At 41.5% G+C, this 16,212-nt stretch overlaps 4 protein-coding genes across 4 annotated transcripts; all 4 read left to right on the plus strand.

Moving 5' to 3' along the window:
* Positions 1–16: 16 nt before the first annotated feature.
* ATC70_004256 (uncharacterized protein) lies at positions 17–1,747 on the plus strand (the record flags this gene model as incomplete). Its single annotated transcript, XM_064823563.1, has 7 exons — positions 17–775; positions 913–1,109; positions 1,157–1,285; positions 1,339–1,384; positions 1,440–1,518; positions 1,574–1,668; positions 1,733–1,747. The coding sequence occupies 7 exons, from the start codon at positions 17–19 to the stop codon at positions 1,745–1,747; spliced, it is 1,320 nt and encodes a 439-aa protein (XP_064688388.1).
* A 275-nt stretch (positions 1,748–2,022) lies between these two features.
* Positions 2,023–3,812, plus strand: snf21_1 (ATP-dependent DNA helicase Snf21; the record flags this gene model as incomplete). Its single annotated transcript, XM_064823564.1, has 6 exons — positions 2,023–2,143; positions 2,202–2,344; positions 2,398–2,525; positions 2,589–3,138; positions 3,195–3,506; positions 3,555–3,812. The coding sequence occupies 6 exons, from the start codon at positions 2,023–2,025 to the stop codon at positions 3,810–3,812; spliced, it is 1,512 nt and encodes a 503-aa protein (XP_064688389.1).
* A 1,683-nt stretch (positions 3,813–5,495) lies between these two features.
* Positions 5,496–7,648, plus strand: PP2A2 (Serine/threonine-protein phosphatase PP2A-2 catalytic subunit; the record flags this gene model as incomplete). Its single annotated transcript, XM_064823565.1, has 8 exons — positions 5,496–5,672; positions 5,752–6,079; positions 6,139–6,224; positions 6,323–6,387; positions 6,453–6,618; positions 6,694–6,823; positions 6,882–7,049; positions 7,107–7,648. 8 exons carry the CDS (start codon positions 5,496–5,498, stop codon positions 7,646–7,648), a joined length of 1,662 nt encoding a protein of 553 aa, XP_064688390.1.
* A 2,560-nt stretch (positions 7,649–10,208) lies between these two features.
* On the plus strand, positions 10,209–15,831 carry ATC70_004259 (uncharacterized protein; the record flags this gene model as incomplete). Its single annotated transcript, XM_064823566.1, has 12 exons — positions 10,209–10,235; positions 10,289–10,330; positions 10,390–11,668; positions 11,728–12,331; positions 12,387–12,406; positions 12,462–13,004; positions 13,059–13,306; positions 13,357–13,388; positions 13,441–13,612; positions 13,669–15,124; positions 15,180–15,424; positions 15,484–15,831. 12 exons carry the CDS (start codon positions 10,209–10,211, stop codon positions 15,829–15,831), a joined length of 5,016 nt encoding a protein of 1,671 aa, XP_064688391.1.
* Between the last annotated feature and the right edge of the window lie 381 nt (positions 15,832–16,212).

Here is a 16,212-nt window from a genome sequence, read left to right on the forward strand (position 1 = left end):
ATTTACCACTAATAAAATGCCCAATGATAATAACCAAGATAAAGAGCCTGGCTTGTTCGTATCACACAATGAGAATAATGCGTCAGTCGCACAACAGGAAGATCCCATTGCTGGAACCAGCAACACAACTACCGGCCAAGTTGAAGAGAATGCATCAGCCGAGAGCACCAATCTACCGCTCAAGAAATTCATAGAACCTACAATCCGGCATGGCTTGATGTCCATTGTGCGGTCCTCGTGGCTCAATGTGTTACTGGTGTTTATTCCTTTGGGATGGGCATCGCATTTCGTCTGGAATCCCACTACGACGTTCATTCTCAATTTTGTAGCCATTGTACCGCTAGCCAAGCTGCTGGGATTTGCAACAGAGGATATCGCTCTGAGAACAGGAGAAGTGATTGGCGGCCTACTCAATGCGACATTTGGCAATTCCATTGAAATGATCATCAGTATCATCTCGCTGACACAGAACCTGGTTATTGTGGTGCAAGCATCTATGCTGGGCTCCATCCTATCCAACATCCTAATTGTGCTGGGCATGAGCTTTTTTTGTGGCGGTCTCAGGTACAAGGAGCAAAGGTTCAACATCACTGCAGCACAGACATCTGCCTCGCTGCTGTTCATCTCGGTTGTGTCACTACTACTACCAGCTGCATTTTACGGATCTACAGTCAATGCAGAGACAGCAGCGAAGGAGAGGTCAGACATTTTGAATATTTCTAGAGCAACGTCCATCATTCTGCTGATCATCTACTTTGCGTATTTGGTCTTTCAGGTACAAAATGCGCACATACACAAACGAGTAGTTATTAAAATCAGTACACATACACGCCATCTAGCTGAAAACACACAGAACATTGGTATATTTATAGGAAGCTTGGCTCGTCTTTTAGAATGTTAACGTTTCCCTAGTTTTTGCAAGTCCCTGTAGAAGCATTCAAGGTCGAGCGTCAAGTGTCTCGCATCAAGCTGTTCAACAACAACAACAACAATGCAAATGCCAGGGATGAAGAGTGTATTGCACCCGAGACGCCTGTAGAGCGTGAGCAAGCGAAAGGGGATGAAGAGGAAGAGAGCCCATCCATGCCCTGGTGGATGGCCGTTCTATTGTATGTAGATTTGTAGGGTTTAGACGTCCGGAATTGACATTTCGTAGGCTTTTGATTATCACTGCATTCGTTGCTGTCTGTGCCGAGTTTTTGGTGCCTGCCATTGAGCAAGTGGTTGAGCAATGGCACATTAGCGAGACATTTGTGGGGCTCATTCTACTACCCATTGTCGGAAAGTAAGTTTAGTCCAGTGAATCGATATTCCAATACTGAGTCGATGATCATGCAGTGCAGCAGAGCATGTTACAGCTGTCACTGTAGCGTATAAGAACAAGGTAGACGAGGATTTATATCTGAATCAAACTGGAACTGATGGAAACTCGGCGATAGATGGATTTAGCATTAGGAGTAGCTGTTGGGTCAAGCATGCAAGTTGCATTGCTGGTGATGCCCATCATGGTCATCATAGGTGCGTCCCTGAAGCCTGATTTAGTGGCCAGAAAGATACTGATGATAGAGCATAGGATGGGGTATTGGCGTAGACATGAGTTTGTTTTTCAATGTGTATGAAACAGCCGTGCTATTTGCGTCTGTCATTCTAGTAAATTATTTCATCGTGGTGAGTGTGGGTACCCTCCCCCCCCCCAAATCAGATGTCGATTGCTGATCATCCGCATGTACAGGGTGGGCAAGAGTAACTGGCTGGAAGGGTTCATGCTTTGCGCGCTCTACATTCTGATAGCCATCAGTTTCTACTACTACCCAGATTCTGCCGCTGGCGGTTTAGATGGAGCAGCTGGAGGAGAAGCAGCATCAGCAGCTTGATTCAAGACATGTCGTTTCTGTGACTACAAACATGCCCTTGATGGCTGCCCCTCATTTTTCATCTTCAGTGCTTTTATCGCGTTACCTATTAATAAAGACACGCGCGCCTTGGGTACAATTTTTTTGTTGCTTCTACGACTACCTCATTATGTTATCTGATCAATTAAGAACAAAGCAAGGGCCTTTGGCTCGTGTATGGTTGGCCTCTCATTGGGAGAGAAAGATCTCCAAATCCCAATTCTTGAATACCAACCTCGAGAAGACCATTGGTACTTTTTAAATGTTCATGGATTGTTCATTACTAGGACAACTAATGATTTGTATTAGACGCTATCACTGCAAACCAGCAAGAGGAGCCTCTGGCTCTCCGTGTATCTGGTCAGCTGTTGCTTGGTGTTGTTCGCATCTATTCTAGAAAGACCAAGTATCTCTTGGAAGACTGTAACGAGGCACTTGTCAAGATCAAATTGGTATGTATTGATACCAGTAACTTGTTCAAATACTAACATTGCTTGTTGGACAGGCTTTCAAGAAGGGCGACATCAACATGCCTGACATTAGCCATACCATCAGCAACGCAAATACCATCACCATGCAAGACAAATTGACTGAATTCGACATTTTACTCCCTGATCTCCCATTCAATGCAAAGTAAAGAGCCTCTGTCTCCACAGCAGCAACATGCCACACATGACTAACTGATTCAACATATAGTGGCCCTGCCGAACAAGGCCGCGACCCTATCCTAGATAGCCTTGGAGACATGTCATTCTCTCAGGACATTACCTTGAGTGGTCAAGCTGATTTCAGTTTCGGTAACTGGGAAAGTGGTCGTGCTGGTGGTGTAGAAGCTGGTCGTCGTGATAACGAAGCTGGCCTCGCTGACAATGGCTTCGACATGGATGCTATTGCTGATCCTCTCAAAGACATGAACCTGAATGATAACAACAACAATGGCATTGCAAACGACGCTGTTGATTTTGATTTCGACTTGAACGATAATATCGATTACGGCCAAGACTATGGAGATAACATGAACGAATTTGATTTCCCTATCGACAACGACAATGCTGATGCTTCTCTCGATACGTTGATGCAAGTCGGCATTGTCGAGGATGACAGTATGTTTGATGTGGATGCTATTGGATCCACCACCACAGAACCGGTTCGTAGACGCAAGCGTTTAGTCGTTGACAAGGTGACAGAAATACCTTCTGCCGATCTTAAGAGGTACGCTGCTGATGTCAGTTCCATCATTCAAAAGGTAAGACAGCAATCAAAGCCATGATCTACCTGGGGATGGCTAAAGGAAAGACCTAGGAGAAACCTGTTGGAAGTGCATCCAAGGCCAAGCCTGCTATCAATTTGACACAGCCATCTGGCGACGCAGTTGGTTCTGAACTGGAGGCCTTGTTTGCTGGTTTGAGCCGTAAACGTCGTGCATCTGGTGCTATCGCTAATGCCAACAAGGAGGCTCGTGTCGATGATGCCTTTGGTGCTCCTACACCTGGTGGACCCGGCTTGACCTCAGCATTCCACTTTGACGATGATAACATTGACTATGGACAAGATTACAATGAAGATAATGTCGACTTTAATCGAGATGCTTTTAACCGTTTCAACAATGACAACGTATGTAGCAAGCATGCTTACCTACTCAAAACTAACTTTTCTGTTTAGATGGATAACGATGAAGCCTTAATGACACAGAATACTCAAAGCTTCAGCAATAGCGCTCGTGGGACTCTTGAGAAGCTCGAAAAGGAATTTCCCAGCGTAGTCAAGTTCAACGATTTAGCACCCGGCTTCAGCACAAAAGCAGAAGCTGCCCGTATGTTTTATGATGTATTGTTGTTGTCTACCAAGGATATGATCAAGGTGAAGCAAGATCGTGCCTATGGCGAAATTCAAATCAGTGCACCAACTGCTGTTGCTTAATATTTTTCATCTCTATATATGATCTCTCATCGTAAGAAATTATCAAAGGAATCTTATACACACATCCATTCGCTCTTATCTATATCATTCTTGAATAAACCCAATTAAATCAAGTTAGCTATGGCTTTGTACGTATCATTATGAGTTTTTCGGCTGAATTGAATGAAACAAGCAGCTATCACTGCCTAATTGAAGTTGATAGACGTATTTGTAAACAAGTTGTCATATTAGTGGGTGGTTTTATGGATGTATAAGTCATCATGAATGCGTATTTTCTAGCCAAGTTGGATTTCCCACAGTAACTGCGAATAGGAGATAACCCTAGCACTACCTATTTTGCTCTTTTCACAAGCACACGCATTTGAATACACCAATCTGATCATGGCTCCGAAGATAATCTCATCTAAAACTGTTTCAATTAATGCAGTTATCAAACCTGTTGGAAAGTCCACTGCACGATCAGGTTGTACAGATCAAAGATTGAGGTGAGGGCAATTTAGATACACTGCATTTATGAGAAAGAGAACTGATAGCAAATGCTTTTCTTAATTGCAGTGCTAAAAAGTCGTTCGATTCTTTGATTTATTAGATCATACTATTATTTCGTATTGGAATTCTGTGTGTCCCTCAATTATATCAATGTTGAACAAGCCTAATCCAAGAAATATTTCACCGTAGCTAATCTCTGTCTTGGTGTCAAATGCAGCAACTCATCGTGACATATGGTCAGACAGCATACAGAACCAAGGGGCATCATGACGCTCTTACGATACCACTTGATCACCAGAGCAACCGAGGCATATTCGACTTGTCAACGGAAACATCAAGGATTCATGTTGCACATGTGCCAATACCATAATCCCAAATATGATATGAGAGTGAGATGCGTTATTTGTCAGCTCAGAAAAAAAAAAAAAAAAAAAAAAAAGACTGCATGCTTCATTTCGCTACTGCATAGCATCTGGTAATGTCTGCTTTGACATTTATGGCTCTACTCACCTTATTGCTACTTGAAATGCATGTATATCGGTTGCAGATCCCTGATTCCATCATTTCTTTGATTTTTTATAACTAAAAAAAAAAGACTCTTTTATGATTATAAGGTAAAAGAATCTGTTCTCAAGACAGTATTATCACTGCTTGTACGACTCAAATATCGAGATGAATAGCCAATCATGCCTTTTATAAGGAAGTAAAAAGAAGATGGTGTAACTTTATCTGCTTTGATCTGTAACAAGCCAATGTCTTTTTCGTATGGAATCGCCATCAAAACGCTGTAGAAACAAGCGCAGGACAAGCAAGATATCGATACGCGGGAAAATGGTCTGTGTAATGAAGCAGGGTTACGATAACCGAGATGAATGATAAGCACCTACAGCTCTACGATAACCAGAATCAAGATAAAATGCAATGGGGAATATTATCGATTAAGGTTAAAACTCTATCTCAGTATCATTTACTGAACGCTGTAGAGTGTCATGAGTTCAAAGTGAAGTACTAGGAAGTTTCCTTTTATAAAACTCGCATTTCACAAGCTTCTCGGTGCTAATTAACCTAACCATATTGCTTCTATCACTGTATAATAAATCACTCGTTTATATAAAGAGGGGTGCAGATCAATTCAGTTTTTTTTTTTTTTTTTTTTTCTTCATCTTTTTCACTTTTTCTTTATACATTTACAACATGGACAGTGAAAAAAGGCAAGTAGATCAAATATCCAACTACTCTGCAAAAGAGGAAACAAAGATTGAGAACCTGGCGGATGAGCATGACCATGAAATCAGAAGTGCTAGCTCTCTGGAAAGCCAAGAATCTGAAAAGCCTGTTCTCAAGAGATCCCTCAAAGCTCGTCATTTAGCCGTAAGTGGAGAAAGAGGAGGTTGGCTGTTTGATCTACCCCGCATAACCTGATAATTTTTTTTTTTTTTTACTATTTTAGATGATTTCTTTGGGTGGTGTTATCGGCCAAGGTCTCTTCTTATCTGCTGGCGGTAACTTGAATAGAGCAGGTCCTGCTGGAGCTTTGATTGCCTATGCGATCATTGGCTTCATCGTTTTCTGGGTCACATTCTCCTTGGGTGAGATGGCAACGTATATTCCCGTATCCGGGTCGTTTACAGTGTTCTGTAGAAGATTTGTGGACAAATCTTTTGGCACTACTATCGGCTATAACTATTTCATGTGCTGGAGTATTATTGTTGCTGCTGAATTGGTTGCCCTGCCGTTGGTAATGTCATTTTGGACAGACGTTGTGCCGGATTGGGCCTGTAAAGTATTCCCAAACATGGCTGCCATGTATCAAATCAACTAAATCCTTCAAAAACAGGGTCTGGTATCTTCCTCGTTATCATTTATATTCTAAATATGTTTGGTGCTCGCAGTTACGGTGAGGCTGAGTACTGGTTTAGTGCCGTAAGTACAAATTCTCGATCTCTGATTTATTGTCAAAAATAAGTTTAGATCTGAAATACCAATTTGTGCATCTGTCACACATTCCATGTAAACTATAGATCAAAATCATAGCTGTTCTCGTCTTTATTATTGTTGGCTGTATCACATCTGGTGGTTTGATTGGGTAAGTTGGTCTATAGTCCGGGAATGTCTACCGTGTAGTGTACTAAACGCATGAGAATTATGTAGCCAAGATAATCCCCACGAAGTTTACGGTTTCAAGTATTGGAGCAATCCTGGAGCCTTTTCAAATGGCGCCCTGGGTGTGGTAAATGCCTTTGTGTTGGCTTCGTTTTCAATGCAAGGTACAGAAATTGTTGGTATCACAGCTGGTGAGTGTGAGAATCCTCTCAAGGTAACGTTTCTTGATTTCACATAATATTACATCATAAAGCGAGCACAAAGGACTAAGCAGATATTATGTTTATAGCAAGTGCCCCGTGCCATCAAAAATGTCTTTTGGCGTATCATCATTTTTTATCTCGGATCAGTATTTGTTATGGGAATGCTTATTCCTTATGATGATCCACGTAATCTCAATGCTGGAAGCGGTGTAACAGGTAAACATACAAAGAAAGGAATGCCATCAACAAGCTGTATTAAACATGCTTCACATAGTGAGCCCCTTCACCATTGTATTCGAAAAGGCAGGCCTTAGTAGTGTTGCTCACATCATGAATGCTGTTATCCTCATTACTGTCCTCTCATGTGCCAACAGCGGTATGTATGTAAGCTCGCGTATGCTCTGTGCTTTATCCAAAGAGGGTCTCGCACATCCTAAATTTGGTAAGTGACCCTTGAAGTCGTTGTATGCGCTTTGATCTAACGTTCTCTGTAAACTAGGATACATCAATAAACGTGGTGTCCCTGTTTGGTCATTGACACTCACTGGAATTATTGGTCTTGTTACGTTTGCCACTTCCTTCATTCCTGGTAAGGCATTGTTCGTTGTTCTCACTGATCTCTCTGGTGTTGCTGGCTTTGTTACCTGGGCTGGTATCTGTCTCGCTCACTACCGGTTCCGTAAAGCACTTAAATACCATGGCCGATCCGTCGCTCAACTGCCAATCAAAGCACCATTTCATCCCTTTGGTGATATCTTTGGTATGGTTGCATGTGTCGTCATTTCTCTGATGGCTGGCTATTCTTACTTTGTACCTGCTGATCCAGTGGGTTTGATCGGTAACTATGGTGGCCTCGTTGTAGTTGTTATTCTGTTTGTTGTTCTCAAGCTTTATACCAAATCAAAACTGATTCCTATTGCTGAAATTGATATTGATTCTGGTAGAGCCGAGTACGAAACATTCAATAAGGATGAAGAAGAGGTCATTCAAGGACCCTGGTGGAAGCGTGCCTTGAAGCAAATTGTTCACATCGTCACTTAGATGCAATGCTCAGCCGCTTCATTCAGTTGCATATATTTATACACATTATCAGCTGTGATGCGCCTACTATTAATGTTAGCCCCACTTACCTTTTATCCTACTACTCTGTTATATTATCCCCTCATTAATATGTATATGTTTCAGTTATTCTATAAAAACCTTATATTTTTACATTGTCGAATACGAGTGCCTCTACGTATTTTGAGTAGTTGTTTACCTTCACTTTGCTTTGATGAGAACCAATCTGCGCAGCGGCTGCTCGTGCTACTGATTGCTCTTACGTATCTTATCAAAATACTGCTGCTTTCATGTTGACTCTCCATTTACACATGAAAACCCTTTATATTATCTATGGATCTGACTCTTATGTGCTGCTCTACATCCATATACATGTAGCTACTCCATATAGGGGCAAGTATCATACTGGTATTTTCCCTCTCTAGTCCTTAGTGTCCCTGATACAGCAAAATCTAAGTGCATTTGAGTTGCGTTTTCTTGCGCTCAAGGCTGTTTTAGATGGTCAGAATAGCACCAAACAATTGCTCTCATCTGGCAGCTACTTTCCGACACCTTTGCTCAACTTTTTGGGGACCAAAAAAACATGGTCAAAAATCGACCAAAAAGCATGAGGTACCCCTCATGGCTTTCATCGAAAATCAAACGATCGCATTTTTGACCTTGAAAATGAAGACTTTTACTATGGTATATCTTGAATCAAAATGTTTCTATCGATCCAAAGCAGCCCCTAAAATCATCTTTGTGGGACCTTGATAGGTAGAAATTCGACATTTTGGCCAGAAACCTCTTTTCATATTTTCGTAAATTACTCAATAAGTTTATTCAAAACATCTATCTTACTTGGTACCATTGGATGCGCCTTGAAAAGCACTCCAAGAAAGCTTAATGAAGTGTACGATAATTATCATATTGTACTTAGTCGAATCTGCAAAACTAGTTCAATCGTGTCCGAATCATCAGGTTTTGGCCAATCTGGAACAGACCATAATTCTGGGCTTGAATTAATTTTTGCTTGTGGGCAGGCTGGCAAACGTAATGCCCTTTTCATCATGAAGGCAGTACATTAATAGGTACTTTTAAAGCGTATGGAAATTAGGCGGCAAATTATATATTGCTATCTTTAGTCATGCTATTCTTCTTGCGTTCTATATTTAATAGCGCCAGTCTACCAAAATACTTGTCAGATCAGCTTCTTTCCTTTTTGAGGCTTTGAAAGTGTCTAGGGGCTGAACATTTATTATATTAACTCAAAATGCTTCTTTTGCTTCAAGGCAACCCCTGAAGTATTGTTTGTGAAGCTTTTATATGTACGATCTCTGTATTTCCGCCAAAAACGCCATTTCATATTTTCAAATATTATTCAAAATGTTTATTCAAACCCTATATTATAAGTAACACCATGAATGCGCCTTGAAGAGTATTCCTAGAATAAATTAGGAAGTATGGGATAATCATATCACAGTTTATATAGTCGAATCTGACAAAATAGATCAATCAAGTCGCAATTTGATCGGAATTTTCCCATTTCAAGTGAAGAAAAACGTACGAAACTTGAATTGTTTTTGGCGGCTGCTGCTTGCTGGCAAGAGGGTGATCGTAGCTGTAGAAAGCTTAAGAGAAAGAGACTTCAAACTGAATGCTACTATATATTAGCTTACTTGTCTGTTTCTGGTTTGGCTGAGCACTTTTATAACTGATATCGCCAGGCAACATGGCTTGTCCCCCGAAACATCTGTAAGTTCAATTTCCTTATTAAGAGGAATACCTCACAGCTCTGATGGATGTAAATGCTGTTCCTTGATTTGATGAGGAGCAGATTATATCAAACAGATATGAATATTATAAAAGCTCACAAACGAGTTGAAACGACCCTACATAATAGTTGATGTTTGTGCGAATAAACGGAAAGAATCATGCGAGTTGCTTTTCATCAATCCAAAACGTATCAAATAAAAAGCCTTAAGGGCTGTAAAGTCCGTTTCATGGTAATCAACGCGGGAAACTTCTTTTTGTTCCCAAAATTGGTTGTTTCTCAATTTTTTTTTTCTGGTTCCATTTTGTTTTAGCAGTAAATCTTGCACAGCCTCTTTCTTTCAAGTATCAATTAAAAAAACTGTTTTCACATTCAAAGAGAAAACTCGAACCGACGATTCGCATTTCAAGTTGTGTTAAATGTTCAATATCGCACCGTACATTGCCAAAGTAGAGTAATAGCGGGATTGTTTGTTTGTGGACATGATAGCTAACACCCATTGTGCACCTTTTTAGTATGTTCGAGCACTACATGCCACAGATGACTCATTCAGTGTGCCATACAGCCACAGTCAGTTTGGCGTTGTGCTGATGGTAGATGTTGTTGGTAAATTTTAATGAGGATTCTCGAGTATTGCACAACAGGTGATTGACATTTACTTTAGGATTCAGTACGGTAAAGTCATAGACGAGATCATGCCAAACACTCAAAACATTGTCTGAAAAGAGTTTCGTATAGCTGACGACATTGGCGCAAGCAAAAGGCGATTCTGGCGCAGAGGCCATTGCCATGGAAATCGGAGCGTACATGGGAGAGGTAACACAATATCCAACTGCATGGATTGGCATGTTGACATCTAGCTGATATAGTGTATTCAAATCATTGAATTCTATGGTGGTGACGTTGTCAAGGTAATGTATAAATGATCGCTGTTGAGCGATTTGCAATTGACAGCTTTTCTGTCGTTTAGTTTTTGGGAGACGCAGTGTTGGTGTGCTTTCAACCCATTGATACCAAAGACAGACGAGATTCATCAGAAACAACAAATGAAGACGAGGTGGAGGCATCTGAAAGACAAAAGAACTTGCTGGTGCGTCGAGGAGTCGAATGCGGATTGCAGCTGCTTGCTCGATTATCACATTACAGAGTCTATCTCACGGCTGAAGAAAGATCCAAGCATAGGACCCCTAATGGAGAAAAGAAAGACGAGCAAAAGGGAACAATTTACGATGCGATGAACCCCACCTGCAGCCAGGACGAAAAGATAGCACAGGACATCAAGCCAACAACATTTGAAGAAAACCACTTTCTCTCCATTGATAATTGGGTGCCAGCATTTCTCAAGATGAAAGGCAAAGATAGATACAAGGAAAGAAGGCCCAGCGATAGCAGTGAAATGTCTAGCAACAACTCGGAGTTGAACAACTGCGTTGATTTGGAATTGCACATGGCGCTGTCTTGCGGAAATGTCATCAACATTGTGCTGGGTGATCTAGATCCGAATGATACAGATGCTCATCAGCATGCCAGCCTGTTTCCTCAGTTGAGATCAATGGACAACGCTGCTGATATTTCGCCCATCCTGGACGAGTTTTTTCTGGAATATAGGGGTAGACTGGAATACGCTATTGGTGGCGATGTAGTGGACTCACTGGACGAAGCATTATCGATTGCGAAGGCTGGAGAGCTCAGCATTACACCTGCAGCATACGATATTGTGCGAAGACAATCAATGAACCTCAGCTTTGAAAGACGAAGGCGCTTTTTTGTCATCAAAAACATCACTGAGGACCGACCCATACGAAAAAGCAGCAATCACTCTCATACATCATCTGGATTACGGCACAATACGAGTCCACTCAGCAGAAAAAGCAGTTCAGTAGCACAACCACTGAGCAATGCTGACTACCTCAAGACATTGCCTGGATTGAGGACACATGCATCAAAAATGTCGATTGAACCACTTGTACCCCGTGTGCGGAACACTTTCCATACTAACCTCCCGGTCAACTCGAATCGGTTCTATTGTCAATATATCAACAGAAGCGCTCTTTACCGAATGCAGCAGAGTGTAGATGGCAGTATACCAGCACAGTTTCGAGAGGCAACCATCATGTTTATCAGCTTGGGAAAGACGGATGTTTTTAGTAAAGAGGGGCTCAAGAAGGTGCAAACTGCAGTTTTAATCGTGATAGAAGCGCTGGTAAGATACGAAGGTATGCTGCAGCAATTTGCTATTGACGACAAGGGCAAGTATTAATCGCATGAAAGAAGCGAAGCACAAATCATTGACACATTACTCGAATAGGCGCCACTTTATTGTCTGTGTTTGGCTTGCCTCCTTTATCCCATGAGCGTGAAGCTGTTTTCGCTGCCAAAGCTGCATTAGAGATTCGAGACAGCTATTTGGAGCAAGGCTTTACCGGATTCTCCATTTCGCTATCAACGGGCATCATCTTTACTGCTGTTTTGCCACCCAAAGGGCCATATAGAAGAGATCCAGGCATATCAGGTGATACAATTGTGGTTGCTGTGCGCATGCTCAAGTTCCCATTCTCCAAGGAGACTGTTGTATGCGATCCATCCACTCGTAAACAGATTGGTGGGCTATGTGAGTTTGAAGATTTTGGAGAAAACTTTGTCAAGGGCAAGGTGAAGCCTGTGCAAATATTTGGAATATCAAGATTTGGTCCTCCTGAAAGAGACAAACGTATATCCGTATTGAGCTTTGAAAAGTCCAATGACTTTATTGGGTACAAGTCAGAAATGCAAACAGCAACCAGTTTTGTGGACGATTGGGCAGATGCGCCAAATCATCACTTTCTCATTGTGTCAGGACCTTCTGGTGTCGGCAAAAGTTTTTTTTGTGATAATCTGCATAAGCTCATTAGGACACATGGTGTACTGAGCTGGTAAGTCGAGAAGCTTTCTGTTGCAATCACTGTATTGATTTTTCTGTCTCTAAAGCTGGTCTTCGTCTACTGAAGGTAACAATGGCAACGGGTATAGCACATTAAGTCTATGATGCTGACCTCAATTTAGTCGAAAAGGGCAGCAAATACTATCTCTTGCGAAATATCATGCTAGCGTTATTTGAAATCATTGATTCAGACAGAATACCAGCCAAAGGCAGAGGCAAATCTGATAACTGTTCGCATATAACTGCGAGCAGCACACAGCGCCACCCGCACGATACATCAAGTCCATCGATTGCCGAATCAAATGAATCCGTCAATACAAGCCCATCTTCCACAAGTTTTCCTACCAGCAAAGAGTGGTTTAGATCACTTGCTTCTCATGCCTCCATGACACCTTCATCACTCGGATCTGGCTCAAACAATATCGAAATATGCAACGAAATGGTCGATTTGATTTCGAGATGCCTGCAAAAGTGCGGTGAAGAGATTGGATACATGCCGCTGTTCAAGGTGATATTCACAACTCTGAATGATGTTGGAGAGAACCGATATACACGGCTATTGGATGGACGAGCAAGAGATATTTTGCTGACAGGTGTCATTACAAGAATCGCGCAGCATGTTTCCAGATGTGTGGGATTGGTCTTTATTTGTGATGATGTTCAATGTAAGTAGCGCATTTAGGATGCCTCAAGTGTATACTCAGCCGTTACTGACATAGGGGCCGACACTGCTTCTATTCGCATCCTGCAGCACATTCATGAGCACTGTCAGAAAGTGTTCATCATAATGGCCACTCGTCCTATTAAAGATTATAATGTTCTTTTCATAGAGAAATACCGAGCCACCGGCTCCTATGTAGAGATTCAATTGAATGGTCTTGGCGCTGATGAAATTGGCGAAATTATTCTTCAAAACTTTGGTAGTGGTGTCGACCGCATCAGTCCAAAGATTGTCAAGGTCGTTCAGGTAAGTTGCCTCGTTGCTTCTTCAAGCCCTGATATTAAACTTTAATGCAGAAACGCACTGGCGGAAACCCACTTTATGTCAAGTATGTAACATACACAAACATGCTGACGCTCATCGACTAAATTGCTGTATAGAAACATGGCAATCATTCTAAAGGATTTCAATCATGTCACAGTGGTAGAAGGGGAGCTTGTGCCTAGTAGTAATAGTTTTGATTTGGAGGATCTTTTGGGTAACTTTGACTACAAGAGAATCATCAAGATGCAATTCGATCGACTCGACCCGAACTATCAAGCATTTCTAACAGTAAGTTTGTATTGGAGACACGAAATTTGCGCTTTTTAAACATGCCCGTGCGTTAGGTTGCTTGCTGCTTGGATCAATATTTCACCATCTTTGAAGTCAAGGCTGTTATCAAGGACACCAATTACATATTCAAGCAAGACGATCCCGAGGCAATACAAAAGCAAATCAAGAAGTTTGATGTGTATCATTTCTTACAGCAAGTTGACAATGGCAATCCACTGGAAAGCAACATTGCTGTGTACAACTTCACACACATCACCATTCCCCAAAGTATTTATGATATGATGTCCTACGAAACTCGCATCGCGCAACATCGAGCACTGGCCAAATACTATGAAAGTCAATTAAACAGAGACAATTACCTTCAACTGCTCGGAAAGATTACGCGGCACTATCTGCAGACGGATTCAGTTGGAAAACAACTTTCTTATCTCGAGGCATTAGCCGATCAAAATATGCAAAACTATCTATTACCAGAAGCGACACTCAATCTTCAGAAAATTGTCAAGATTCTGGACGAAAACGATGATCTGCTTAGTCAGTTTGGACACGTTCATCTCAGTGATGTGTATCGTCGACTCGGTGTGTGTTATACAATGAGAACCAAGCTAACGGAAGGCGAGCATTTTTTGTTCAAGGCTCTGGAAATTCTCGGAGAAGCATGGCCGCGATCAGAACCACAGTTTTTATACAATTTCTGGAAAAACAGGTTGAAGCAGTATCAACACCGTCGATGGGGCGTCCTGTCAAAATATAGTTCTCCCTCTAAAAGAGAGCATGGCCATCGTGTAGTAGAGATCATGGCACAGCTATCCAATATCTACTTTTACACTGGTAATGGTCGCGACTTTGTATACGCCTGTCTGGTTGGCTTGAACGCTTGCGAGAAATTAGGTGATGTCGGTCCCAATTACACCTTGTTTTTGGCCAGAAATGCTCTACTTTGTTGGCTGAATGACGACAAGGCAAACAGCATCTTTTACATTGCAAAGGCTTTACGACAAATGGGAACTGACAAAACGGATCCTGGTACACTGACCATCTGCTCGCTGTTATGCTTTGCTGCCGGCAAATTTTCAAATGCAAGAGATTTGTTGTATCAGTCAATCGAGGGATCACGAACATTAGGCATTGTCACCGATTGTCAGGCCTTCTATAGGTCGGTTGGCTTGGTGGTAACAATGCGTATATTTGAGGGCGCCTTCAACAAATCTGCAACTGATATGGCGCTGCTTAAGCAGATGGCAGACACGGCCCATAGCAACGGCGATTTTGAAGCTGAAATTTGGCTTGGTGTCTACAATGTGGGAAATGCCCTTGTCATAGATCGATTGGCTGACTGCGCGCCTTATGTGGCATTGCTGGAAGCACACGTAAAAGAGGCTGCCGATTATAATCGAATTGCTATTCATGGCACTTTGGTTTGCTATTACGCAAGAAATCACATATACGATTTGGCTAGACGGCATTTGCAAAAGTTAGTCAACAATCTACCCTCACTTACTGTCACTCGTAGGTAAATTAAGCTCTAGTAATGAGACATTTACTAATGGCCACATTGCAATAGCAAACATCTTTCCCATCTATGGTCTTATATTTGCTACCATGGGTTTGTATAGTATGGTAGAAGACGGTCAAATAGATCTTGTATCTGATGGTGATGTTAAGAACTACGAAAAGTTTATATTTGGACTATCTCGACTCAATCATGCGTTCCAGCAAGTCAAATTTTGGGAATTCACTCAACCCTGTCTCTATCTTGCACGTGCGCTGCCTTATGTCACAACTCGACGTATTGTGGAGGGATACATGGTAACGATTTATTTCGCCTCTTAGGTTTAGCGTTGCTGATTTGATCTTTTATTGATTAGGTTCTTCGTCATGGCGTATTTGAAATGCATTTCATTCAGGAAATTAGGTTCTTAAAGGCCTATTACTGGGCAAATTTAGGAAAGTTTGCATTTACACCAGAGGATCGCATTGAATGGACTCAGAGAGCCAAAAAAGATTTTGACGTGCTGGGTATCCCATCCGATACATATTGTAACCCTGATCCAGGCAATATCTACTATCGAGGATTTCAAGCTGATTTATGCAAACCTCATTCAAGACTTGGCTCAGAACCTGAAGTGCCCCCTGTGGTTGTAACAATAGATCCACCCGCAAGCACATCCTCTTCTGAGTACCCTCAGAAACATGTTGCAAATGATGTAGCATGATAACTGCAAATATGTATTTTAAAATGTATATACGTTTGGAATAGCTAAAAGTTGGTTGTATTTGTATTCAGACGAATAAATTTGATTGTACATATTGTAATAGTAGAGAGTTTCGGCAATGATCTTGATGTGGTTCAGCTATTCTACTGATAATTTGCATCAGAACGAACATACTAGGTGTTGAATTAAAGCTTATCTACAGAATTTATTGATTTGCGCTTCGGTAGTGCAAGACAAATTTGGACGAAATGATATGATAATGTAAAATCTGGCACAATGTTGTTTTTAAAAATAAGTTGATCGACCTTGCTAGCTTTAAACGATATACAGATATTTGTAAATGGTCTGTGAATCAGGGTTGCTCAAGGTTGGCATCAGAAC

The sequence above is a fragment of the Mucor velutinosus genome (assembly GCF_035048745.1).
Source record: "Mucor velutinosus strain NIH1002 chromosome Unknown tig00001540, whole genome shotgun sequence".
In the NCBI taxonomy this organism is placed as follows: domain Eukaryota; kingdom Fungi; phylum Mucoromycota; class Mucoromycetes; order Mucorales; family Mucoraceae; genus Mucor; species Mucor velutinosus.